The sequence below is a fragment of the Nilaparvata lugens genome, chromosome 8, assembly GCF_014356525.2.
Source record: "Nilaparvata lugens isolate BPH chromosome 8, ASM1435652v1, whole genome shotgun sequence".
NCBI lineage: Eukaryota > Metazoa > Arthropoda > Insecta > Hemiptera > Delphacidae > Nilaparvata > Nilaparvata lugens.
In genome coordinates this window covers 41,098,855-41,111,107 of record NC_052511.1, presented here as the reverse complement: position 1 = coordinate 41,111,107, position 12,253 = coordinate 41,098,855, and the positions used below count along the sequence as shown (strand labels likewise).

The window sequence follows — 12,253 nt, the reverse complement described above, 5'->3', positions numbered from 1 at the left end:
TGGATTGCGACAACGATTGCAACCAGGTGATGAATGGAATGTTAGTATAGGGAAAAACCCCTGGTTCTTGTAAAGGACACAGGTATTGGTTTGCCTAACGAACATATTACTTGGGAACACAATAAGCTTCGGTTGACGTGTGGGGTTCTTTGAACCTTTGGATCCTTGAATCTGTCCCTTCAAAAACAATAAACAATAGACACGAAAAAATGTATGCCGCGACATTCAGCAGATCCTCGCACTGATGTTTTGATCTTCAGTGATGAGGCACATTTTCACCTCGCCGGAACTGTTAACAAACAGAATTTTAGATACTGGGCTGAGAATAACCCACGAAACGAACGACCACTCCACAGCTCTCGAGTGACAGTGGGGATCATGTCGACCAATAGCAAAATTTAAACAGAACGCACGCTGTGTTGTGATCACGGAGCCACCATTTTTAATACTCTTCAACTACGAAAGCACGATGTTGTCCCGACCAAGCCATTGCTCACACTAAAACTCCATGTCAAATTCATTTTTTTTTCGAATTCAAATTCAAATTTATTTATTCAAGTAAGTTACAATACATTCTGGTTTATACACGAATCTACAATAAATTACAGTACAACAGCTAATTATGCAACATTTCACATATTATGATAACTTATTAATTACAATGAAGATTGAATGCAACATTAGAATATTGATAATATAGTATTGTAATGTAACTACATAAATCAGCGGTGTTTCAACAATGTCATGGCGCGTCTAATCACACCATCCCACCCTTCTGCTCCATCCCTTCTTCGTGCAACGCCCTTCAAAAACCGGAAAGTTCAATATGACTCACCCTGTATATTCATTCATAAATAAATAACCAACTAACAGTATTCACTATGCTGGAACCAACATTACTACTCTACTGAACCAATTTATGATAACTTGACGTTGGATTGTTGAAGAAGGTTCAGTAGTAATCGTTTTTCAACTTATTAGGCTAGAAATAAAATGAACAGTTTTATTTGAAACCTCCATTTTTGTATTTCGGAGCTGTGAAGTCTAAATAGTTGGAAAAATTTATAATCTATTAGAATGTCAAATCATACAATGATTGAAAGAGAACCAACAGGTTTATCAAAAATCTGTTTCTCGCCCGAATTCGATTGACTAACATCCAAAAGTTAATCGAATGCAATAAAGTATTACACATTTTTCCTCCATCTTGTAATTTTGTTTTATTTTCAGGCTTGCTATTTGTGTCCAAGGAATGTGGAGGCGTTGGTTTTAAAAGGAAAACTTCTGTTCGATTTGAAACAATATACTGAAGCAATCTCACATTTTCGAGAAGCTTTCAAGGTTAGTTTGATTTTGAATATTCCTTATTCCTTAGTCGCTCATACAAAAACTGTTCAAAAAATAATTTAAATGAATTAAAGATTGTTGATCATAGTTCAATCACTGATCATTTTAGTGAGATTCACGTTTTTAATTCATCATCTGATTAACATTGGTTTACTACCCTTGTGAGTAATTATACAAAGCAGATACCTCGCTTTCAACTTGCAGTTTGCACAAGTCTGTACTGTAAATCAGTGTCTGTTAGTCTCAAAGTCTCACTTAATACAATGATTATTTTAATTTTTATGAGTATGGGTATTCTTATTAGTACTTTATATGATTATTTTTATTTTTATTTCTATACGTATAAGTATTTCCCTCATACTTACATTTAGGGCAGCATTATTGTTTCCAATATAAGTGCTACGGGCCCAGATAGAGAATCACTTCGCCTGAACTTATCTACAAACAATTTACGGACATAAAAATTCTATTACTTTCATAAAAATGCTTGTGCTTGATAAATATTTCAATTTCATAAACTCAAATTCATAAAGAATAAACTAGCAATTCAAAAGTCTAACAATAGCACAATATTAAATTGTCATTACTTTCATAATAATTATTGTGCTTGATATATATTTTAATTTCATAGACTCAAATTCATAAAGAATAAATTAGCAATTTATCCTTTTTATTTTTCTTAACCTTTATCCATTAGATTGTTTCCGCTGAACATTTTTAAAAGAACTAGGCTATTGCTGGATGGCTTGAGGTTAGAGGATTTTACTCAACAGATGAGTATCTAAATTGTAATGATTCCATAAATGTTTCAAATTGACTCAATTATTTTAAAAATACTCCAACACTTTAATGTACAGTAGATAGTGAAGAATCATCAATTTTTTTTTTTTTTTTATTTTTATAATTACAAAATATTAGTTTGCTGGTAAAATGAATTTTAGTATCTGTGAAACACCGCCGCCTTAGAGTGACTATCTAATTTTTCATAATATATATTAATATATCATTTAATTTTCATATACTATATGGATGGATAATTAACGTTGAGACTCCCGATCACTTATTGTATTCTTTATTTAGTATCATCCTTAATTCTGAATAAGATTAATATCTTTTGATGCTTACTTACTATAGAGTATCAAGTTTATTTTATTTCAAATTTAATTTAGTTTTATGATTTGAAGTTTTTGAGTTTTCCATTTTTTCCAATTCCCATTAACCCTATACCACCCTATTAAACATCCTTAGTTCATCTAATACCCCATACTCTTTTTTAAATTCCTAAACTCCCAGTTTCATGAAAAAAGATTTTTCTTTAGTTTATTTTTTAAGTTAGCATTCATTCTATTTATGTATTTTATTATTTGTAGGCACCTGCTGTAAAATCTTTTAGGTTTAGCGGGACCAATTTTGTAATGCATTTTACTGAATAAAATGATTGATTGATTGAATGAATGAATATATTGTTAAACTGACTATTGCCTATATTGTTAACTTGTTTTATCTCATGGCAAATAAAGATCTTGTATTGTATTCTTGTATAATTCAAGAGTCTAACAATAGCATTTTTCATGTTCTAAATACGAGGTTCTGTGTCCTGATTTTTAAGTGGAGTGAAGTAGGCATATGTAAGTATCAAATAATGGTGGGAAAATTGATGAAGTTTCAAATGAAAGAAAGAGAGAGATTAGTATTGCTGAGACCAACAGGGACTGTGATATTGGATCAATTAAAGCTGATGTCTTCAGTATTGGAACACAAGTTTTGTATTACCCAAATTAAACCCTCATCCCCAAATAGCAAAAAACATCAAACTATTATTAATATATTCACACAATTATATTGATTGATTGATTTTTAATTGATTATATTATATGTGTTACTACTTCAATATTCGATTACATAATTTATCAGTTATTGATATACTGTACTTTGGATGAGCGGATTATTGGTTTTGAGTCTCGGATGAATAAAATATATTTGTGATATATTTGATAAAATTGTTAACAAGAATCAACAAATTTTATACCGGGATGACTCCAGTCACAACTATCTACTATTTTATATACAGTTTATTTAGGTAGTATATGTATTCTTTCTGTGTTGTTGTGTTAAATATCCATATTGAATCAAAACGACTTTATTTTGTCAAAATCAATAATCTATTAAAACAATCTAAGATACTAGTTTCAGTCGCTGCTCCATTATCAGTCTCTAGTGTAAACTCTTGAAATGTTAATGTTTTGAAGGGCCGGATTCAAAGATCCAAAGGTTCAAAGAACCTCACACGTCAACCGAAGCTTATTGAGTGTCCCAAGTATGTTAGTTAGGCAAACCAATTCCTGTGTCCTTTACAAGGTCCAGGAGTTTTTTCCCTATACTTACATCCCATTCCTCACCTGGTTGCTTGCAGCCAAACAGAGCCCTTCTTCTAGCCCCAAGTCTTTCGCAATCCAGTATGATATGCTTAGCAGTCTCTTCAGACTGATTACAAAACCTACACATCTGACTATTTTCCAAAGTACAGTATATCCCATACTATTAAACGAGCAACTTCTGTTTATATGTTTAGATGTTTGGACGTTTAGATGTTCAGATGTTTATATGTTTGTATTTCACCGGATCTCGAAAACGGCTCTAACGATTCTCACGAAATTCAGAACATAGTAGGTTTATAATATAAAAATTCGATTGCACTAGGTCTCATCCCTGGGAAAACTCGCTGAAGGACATTAAAAGGATAATTATTATTCATCCTTGGGAAAACAGCTGATAATTAATAATTATTTCGTCGTCTGTTGATGATGGAAGTGAGTGAGCGAGTTCATGTGTGTGGGACTGTGTAAAAATGATGACTCAGCTGTTGAACTTTTGTAATCATTCAATCAGGTACTTAGTGCCGGTTGCAAAAAACCGAGTTATTTTCAATCCTGATTAATTCCAGTAGATCCATCTTTTTGAAATGGTCTTCTCTCATTTGGTTCACGTGAAGTTAAACAGGATTAAAATTTAACCGCCTTTTGTGCAACTGGGCCTTTGTGAGGGAAATTTTTGCATTCCTCTGGGAATTAATCTCAATTTACTGTGATTAGATAGAACATTTCTGTATGAATGTTATTATAATTTCTTCTTTCGTAATAAATTTTTTATTCTTTTGTACTCCAGAGCAAAGCTCGGTCCCCGATATTCAATAATTATTGATAAATTATGAGTAATCGAATTTTCAAGTAGCAACACATTTAATAATAATTGTGCTATATATTTTAATAATAGTTTAATGTTTTTTGCTATTTAGGGATGAGGGTTTAATTTGGGTAATCCAAGCTTGTGTTCCAATACTGAAGGCATCAACTTTAATTGATCCAATATCTCAGTCACTGTTGGTCTCAGCAATACTAATTTCTGAGTCCATATTGTGTGGAGATGTTTCCTGAAGTGGCCGTGTCTAGTTATCAGGGCAATCTAATAAACTCTCAAGAGAGAATAGATAACTCAGTTCACTAGACATTGATAATGGTGTAACAACAAAAACCAGTATCTCAGATTTTAATAATTTGTGGTTTTGACAATATCAAGTGGTTTTCATCCAATATACACCGTGATTCAAAAAGAATACCACAACTTTGAAAATCTGTATTTAATCAAGGAAACATAATAGAAACTTGGGTTGCAAATCAAAATGAAGAGTATTAAAATAAGTTTTTCCCCACTAGAAAAAAAGTTCACAAATGTTCAATGTGACCCCCTTCAGACACTCGAGTGATATCAATACGATACTCGAACTCGTTCCACACCCTCAGTAGCATATCGGGCGTAACAGTTTGTATAGCTGCTGTTATTTCTTGTTTGAACTCCTCAATGTTAGCTGGTAGAGGCGGTCGATACACCTTATCTCCAACGTACCCCCATAGAAAAAAATCGCAGGTGGTGAGGTCAGGGCTTCTTGGAGGCCAGTGATGAAGTGCTCTGTCCCGAGCTGCTTGGTGGCCGATCCATTGCCTCGGATAGGTTTCATTCAAAAAGGCACGGACAGATGAGTGCCAATGGGGTGGTGCTCCAAATAAGGAACTAAAAAAAACTTTAGAGCTTCCTCGAATCGATGACAGATAGTGCTCCACTCTCCGTTTATTCTTTGCAGAGTTATCAATTTTCAAAATTGTGGTATTCTTTTTGAATGTGTATTATGTATTTTTTTAAATATGGCGATAAGCTCTTATTGTTTATGTTATATAGATGGCGCCCCACAGATTTGAGCCCCACAAAGGCCTGGTTGACTGTTATATGGCTACCCAACGTATCAGGGAAGCGAGCACTATTGCAAGTAACACTTGTAAGCAGTTGAACAACGCTCCAAGGGCATTAACGGTCAGTTCAGTGTCCATTTCCATTCAATTTTCATTTTTCTATTGTTTCTAATGTTTGAGATGTACTGTAAAATTTTGTTTCAGTGCAATGATAACATTGTTTTTTATTATTCTAATTTCTCTTATTCTCTTTCAAAGACACGGCTGATTTCGGCTAATTATTCCATTGTCAAGTGTCAAATGAATTACTTACTATACTATAAAAAATACACGACCTATTTCGGCTAGTTTTCCCATTTACAAGTGTAAGATGAATTACTTTACTGTACTATATAATAATTTTACTTAATTATCAAGTGTGAGAATGACATTATCAGCCAAAACCGGTTGTGTCTTCAAAATAAAGAAGGATTCTAGCTAATAGAATCAAAAACTAAGAAGTCGCCCAATAAGTCCCGCCACAAAGTAGACCCACGCTAATCCACGAAAAGCAACCCACGCCGTGGGATGTTTTGTAAATCATTGCTAGACATCTGTGTAATACATGCAATGAATAATCCCCTTGTCAGCTGATTGATTATGAATAATTCTATAGCAATGGTTTACAAAACATCCCACGGCGTGGGTTGCTTTTCGTGGATTAGCGTGGGTCTACTTTGCGGCGGCCCTAAAAATGCACCAAAAATATTATAGTTGTGTTCTGGGTGATGTGGTATTTTTCCATAATGAGTACACAAATTGATCTTTTTAGCCACTTGTAACTTTTCAATCACCAAGTAGAAACTTCAAATGTCATTATTATCCTTTGAAAAACTGGTTGAAAACATCAATTTGTGTATTCAACATCAGAAATATTTAAATTATTGTATTCATGACAATATCAGACATTATTATTCTGTTTCTCAAATCAATCGCAATTTTCCGTTTTCATCTTTCAATTTCTCAAAACACATTTCAATATAGATACAATATTATTGTAGAAGTGTTGAAAGTATACTGGATTTGAATAGAGTATAATCATAGAGTTAAGATACTGTTTAAATTATTATTCTAATAATTACATTATTTGTCTCTGGTATAATTCGAAATATAACGTTTTTCATAAGATGTTTTCAAAATATGTTATTTTGTTGCAAAGCTTCTACTCGCTTGCTTGTAATTGACAAATCGATCATCTTATGTGCAATACCTTAGAGGCTTGTCGAGACGCGCAGCTATAAGCAGGCTTGTCGGCTATAAGCAGGCAGCTCGAGACGCGTCCTTACAGCCGTCACGGCTAGAGAACATAACCTATAAACTCATAAGATTGGATGACTCATTGGATTCGATGTCCATATATCATTCATGGATACCATGTGTCATTGTATTGGATGACCGTTATGGCTACAGATGAATTAAAAGTGTTGACTGTTGACTATATTGCTTTTACGATTTATATTTCTTATGAATCATCGAATCGAATGAATATTTAGGTTATTTCCTCCAGCCGTGACGGCTCTAACCACGCGTCTCGAGACGCCTCTAGAGAATTGCACTTTAAGGCTAGGCGCACACCAGTTAGTCAAGACAAGACAAGACATGATCAGACACGTTTAGTCACAATACTTCACATTGTTGCTTATGACGCAACTCACACTGATTAGTCATTGCAATTAGACATGTCTTCGTAAGAAACTATGTGAAGTATTGTGACTGAACGTGTCTGATCATGTCTTGTCTTGACTAACTGGTCTGCGCCCAGCCTTATGCTTCGTACAGAGATCTATGCGCCACAGATCTAAAGCGAGCATTTCGCTTTCCATCAGCTGATGCTAAGCTTATTATATCTCTATCTTGACGTTTCTGTACAAATTAGTATAGCACCTGAAGCTTTAGACCTTGCATAAAATTTTCTCAGGTTTATTTAAAACTTTTTGTAGTTAAAATGTTTTGTTAGTATGTTTTAAGTATTCGCTATATATTTTAAGGGTGGGGACTCTCCCCCCCGTGGGGCGGTAACCCCCCCCCCGTAAGCCATAACCGGAAAATAAAAAAAAATAACGGAATCGTATTTTACATATTATTTGAAGAAAAAAACTTCCTTACGACTTTTCCTGAAAATGCTTTCCCTTGGAGTTACAGCGGTTTGAAAATTTGAATTTTCACCCCTCAAATCCACGGTTTTCCCTTAATAAATCGAAAAGTACACGTCAGAAAATGAAGTTTAATGGCTTAAAAGAAAGCTAATTGAAACTGGAAAAAATCAGCTTTTTTTTGCGGCTATTGGGAAAATAGTTATAGTTCATCAAAGATGTCGCTGTCACTGACAACTCTCATTTTTCACTCTTTACCCCCAATTTTCTCAGAAATGGCAATTTGTACACAAAAAATTGTAAGGACCTTTTTTTTAAATATTTAAATTTGCTTTAATTTGAGACCAGTTAGAGGTCTCTAACATTCTTCAAAGAAAAGTTATGACCAAAAAAAAAAAAAATTTTTTTTTGGCCGGAAGAAAATGGCCTGTGGAAAGCGAGGGAAATTTCCGAACTGAAAATCCAAATAGCAGGTGCTTAAACATATAATTTCACATACTCACACAAATTTTGATGTACTTGCTAAGTACACTTTTGATCCAGACAATTTTATGTAATTCGAAACGTGCATTTTTTCAACGAATGTTACAGTTTTCCAGAGAAAATAAGAGTGGGAAATGTATTCAGTATACAATAAAATTACACATATGTTTGCCGCCATTTCCACGAGTTTTCCGAAACTTTTTTTCCCCGTGTAGGACCCGCGTATCTTATAACATGGCCATTTTTAGCCCTAAGTTAAATTTTAATTGCTCCAATTTTGTCCATAAATTTTAAGCTGAGAAGTCTTGTATTGAAAAACAAAAATACTAACGACAAGTAATTTTTTTATAAATAAATTTTCAACATAAAAATTTTGTTTTTACTTCTCTTTCGTTATAAAAAAACAAGTATTTCATCTTCGGCGCCCTGCTATGATGCCGATCATAGAACGTGTTCGCTAGAGAGGAGTCTGGATTTCTATTGTTGTTGGATACTTGCGCAGTAGGGTACAAAAAAATTTAAAACGCGGTAATTTACTCAAGGTTTTGTACCGTGGTTCGTTAATACCGTGTTTTGGTAATGTATAATAAAAAATAGTTGTGTTTCAAGTCGTTCTCTGTTGTGTAAGAAATTGTATGTGCTTGCATTAAATAATTTATTCTTTTAATAAAAAACAACTAAATATTTCGAAGAATTCTACATTTTTATTATTAGAGCCTTAATAAGGTAAGATTTTCAGCAATTTGTACTTGCTTTTTCAAATTATACACATTTATGTACATTACTGTCCACGTGTTCCTAAAAAAATTTCATTGTACTACAAAAACAATATTTTTTATAAATAAATAAAAATTTGTACATAATTTACGAAATATATTAACTAACTATTGATTTACAAATTAAATTATAAATAAAAAAAATATTCAAGGAGGCTCGAACCCACTTGGTTTGAAACATCGGAATATCTGTTTGATCATGCTAATACTTTCTTAATGCCAAATCGAACTGAAGAACAAATTTTTGAGGCAGGAAGATATATGGTTTTAGCCTACTATGGTACACAGTTTCAGTCCATCAATGATTTTAGTTGCCATTCTTATATAACTGGTGTTATAAGAAATACTATCAGAGGAAGCTTGAAACTAGAATCTTTAATACCAACTGAAGATGCTTGCTTACAAAATTTTAAGCGAACATATTTACAGGTTCAAACGTGGTTAGGACAGAATCTAGACCCTACCCAATGGGGTTGGGAAATGAAAAACTCTTTACTGCTTCCAATTCCAATGGAAAAAGCTGCAGCTCCTGATGAACTACTGAGAACTTTATTTTGCAATTGTGAGACAGGATGTGGATCCAGATGCGGGTGTAGAAAGGGAGGTGTACACTGTTCACCAGCTTGCTTAAAATGCAGAGAATTTGGTTGTACAAACAATCCACAACCAATCCTCAACAACAACGCTGACATTCTAGAACAACAATTAGCAACTACTATGGGAGACGATAATACTGTTTGAATATTTTAAATAATGTAACTTTTTAAACAATTTAAAAAAAAAATGTCAAAATATTTTATTTATTAATAAAGTGTACTTTGGTTTCATTAATTATTGTTTCAAATTATTTTTTATATCGGTACCCTTTAAAATAAAAAAATAAAAATTCATGAAAATCGAATGCAATTTAGCACTTTTGCCCTTAAGGGTTGCCCTTTGACCCATAAAATTGCAGGGAAAATTAAATTTATAAAATTTTTGTTCTAATTCTTTAAGTTGCTTCCCATTAAAACAACATTCAAATAATTTTTTATGATAATTTAACGCTACATACACATTTTGCCCTTTTAAGGGCTGCCCTTTGGGTTTTGGATGATGGAATATATAAGTTTCAAACATTTCAATTCATTTTTTAAATCGCTGCCCTTTTAAACACACGCAGTAAAAATTTTATTGAAATATAACGAAAGTTACCAAATGTTGCCCATAAATGTGCCCTTTTTAACCCTTACGTTGGGCTCATTTTGTATCTCACATTGGTATTTAACTAATTTTTAATATTTCAAAAAAATTTGGGCCTTTAATTAATTATTTTCGCATTTTTTTCGAAATTTTATAACTTTTTTTATTTTACCCCTTTTTTAACCCTTAAAGGGTTAAATTCAATTTTCCCCGCCCTGAAAACTTATAGCGTTTTTTCTACACATCCTAACGAACAATTTGAGCTATTAAAGATTAAAATCGAGGCTGTGGTTTTTTTTTTGTTTCACTTTTCGATATTTACGGTTTCAGGTGCTATACTAAATACAGATATAATCAGCTGATGAAAAGCAAAATGCGCGTGTTCGTGGCGTAAAAGTCTGTACGCAGCTTTATACACATAATAAAACTAATTCATAATCCAATAATTCATTACTGATGAAGGTTATCCTTGGATATTCTTTTCCAAGAAAGATATTTCATCATTTGTTTTGAACTCGCTTTTTGAACCGTTTTATGTATTGATAGTTCAGTCAGGAGAAAAGGTTGAGATTGCAGCAGCGTAAGGGCAGCCAAACTTATTCTCGAGACTGAATCATCTATATAAATACATTTATCTATTTTCTTTTATTTATTTTCATTTTTAAATAAGTAGTGAGGTGAGATGATGATATACGGTTGTTGGGATTCAAATCCACAACCTTTCCTACCACAGTTTATCAAAGGTTAATAGAGTTTCAAATGACTGAGCTATCGGAGCCTGCAATTATTTTTCTCTATCTGAATCCGTTGATTACAAAAAATATGCAAACGCAAAAGGCATAGCCACCTCTAATACAAGGCCATGGCCTACGATATTGCAACTTCGCAGTGTAGGCCTAGAATCTAATACATGATTGGTGAAAACGATTTAAAAAAATACCAACTGATCTTTTTCACCAATCATGTATTAGATTCTAGGCCTACACTGCGAAGTTGCAATATCGTAGGCCAGGGCCTTGTATTAGAGGTGGCTATGCAAAAATATACTACATCTTGTACTATATCCTCCTATCCATCTCACACACTTCTATTAGTTCCAAAAATATTCTTTTTTGTTTTCAGCTGTATGCTAGTGTTTTGATGAAAGATCCTATCACAATTTGTAAAGCGAAACTGCTTCTAGAAAAAGCTCTGAGTCAGGACAGCAATTATCTACCAGCTGTGTATCTTTTAGCAGAAATCTATGAGGAGGTATGTAATAAATATTTCAATATTTTGCAATACAATAAACAGAATACTTTATTGGGCATATAATACAAGTAATGATTACACAACAATATATTATAATACTATAACATTTTTATTATTATTTGAAGTTAGAAGTGATCTGTAAATAAATTACAAGGTTTTCATTAATCACAGTAACAGATTTTCAATGCTTTAAAGTTTCTAAAAAAAAATTATTCTTATAGCTAATCTTCAATCTATTATGAAACTTATCTTTGGAAAGAGAGGCTCTGAGTCTGATGTTCACAATGTGCAACAATGAAAAAACCTGTGAAAACCATTGTAGGCTTATATGAACTGAATAGTGAATTAAATAGTTTCTCAGAGTAAGAAAAGGACTAAAAAACACGTAAATATGATTTTTAATGGTATTATCGTATCAAGTGCAGTACACAAAAATACAGTTCAGAGCTACGAATTTTAGTTGGGGAGACCTTAGTGTTGCAAACAGATTTTTTAGATCGACTGTACACGGGTTTATATTGAAGAGTTCTTATCATTATGTTGAACATTTATCAATTATCAATGTCTAACTATTATTATCACTGATTGTTTTTTTTTTTTTTAGTTGTTGAATTTAGAAGGCGCTATCAAACTGCTTGAAAAGATAGTGAAGAGTACCCCCACATCAAAACTACATCAAATGCTTGGAGACTTGTTAGCCAAAATCAATGAGGAAGCTAAAGCTTTCGACCATTACTACTCTGCACTAAGGTAAGGGTTCTATTCCAATTTTGTTCTATTTTTTAGATTGTAATGCGTACATTAAGAGCACTAGATTTGTGCGGGGTCAATTTGAATT

The 12,253-nt window shown here is 32.9% G+C and overlaps 1 protein-coding gene across 4 annotated transcripts in view; it reads left to right on the top strand.

The window, feature by feature from the left end:
- Nucleotides 1-12,253, top strand: part of LOC111045410 (anaphase-promoting complex subunit 7) — a 47,440-nt gene that overhangs the window by 16,873 nt on the left and 18,314 nt on the right. For all 4 annotated transcript variants that reach the window (XM_039434772.1, XM_022330815.2, XM_039434771.1 and 1 more), the window contains 4 exons: nt 1,231-1,341; nt 5,581-5,712; nt 11,287-11,415; nt 12,020-12,165. In XM_039434772.1, the coding sequence (XP_039290706.1) occupies nt 1,231-1,341; nt 5,581-5,712; nt 11,287-11,415; nt 12,020-12,165 (518 nt within the window). The remainder of the gene's footprint in view (nt 1-1,230; nt 1,342-5,580; nt 5,713-11,286; nt 11,416-12,019; nt 12,166-12,253) is intronic.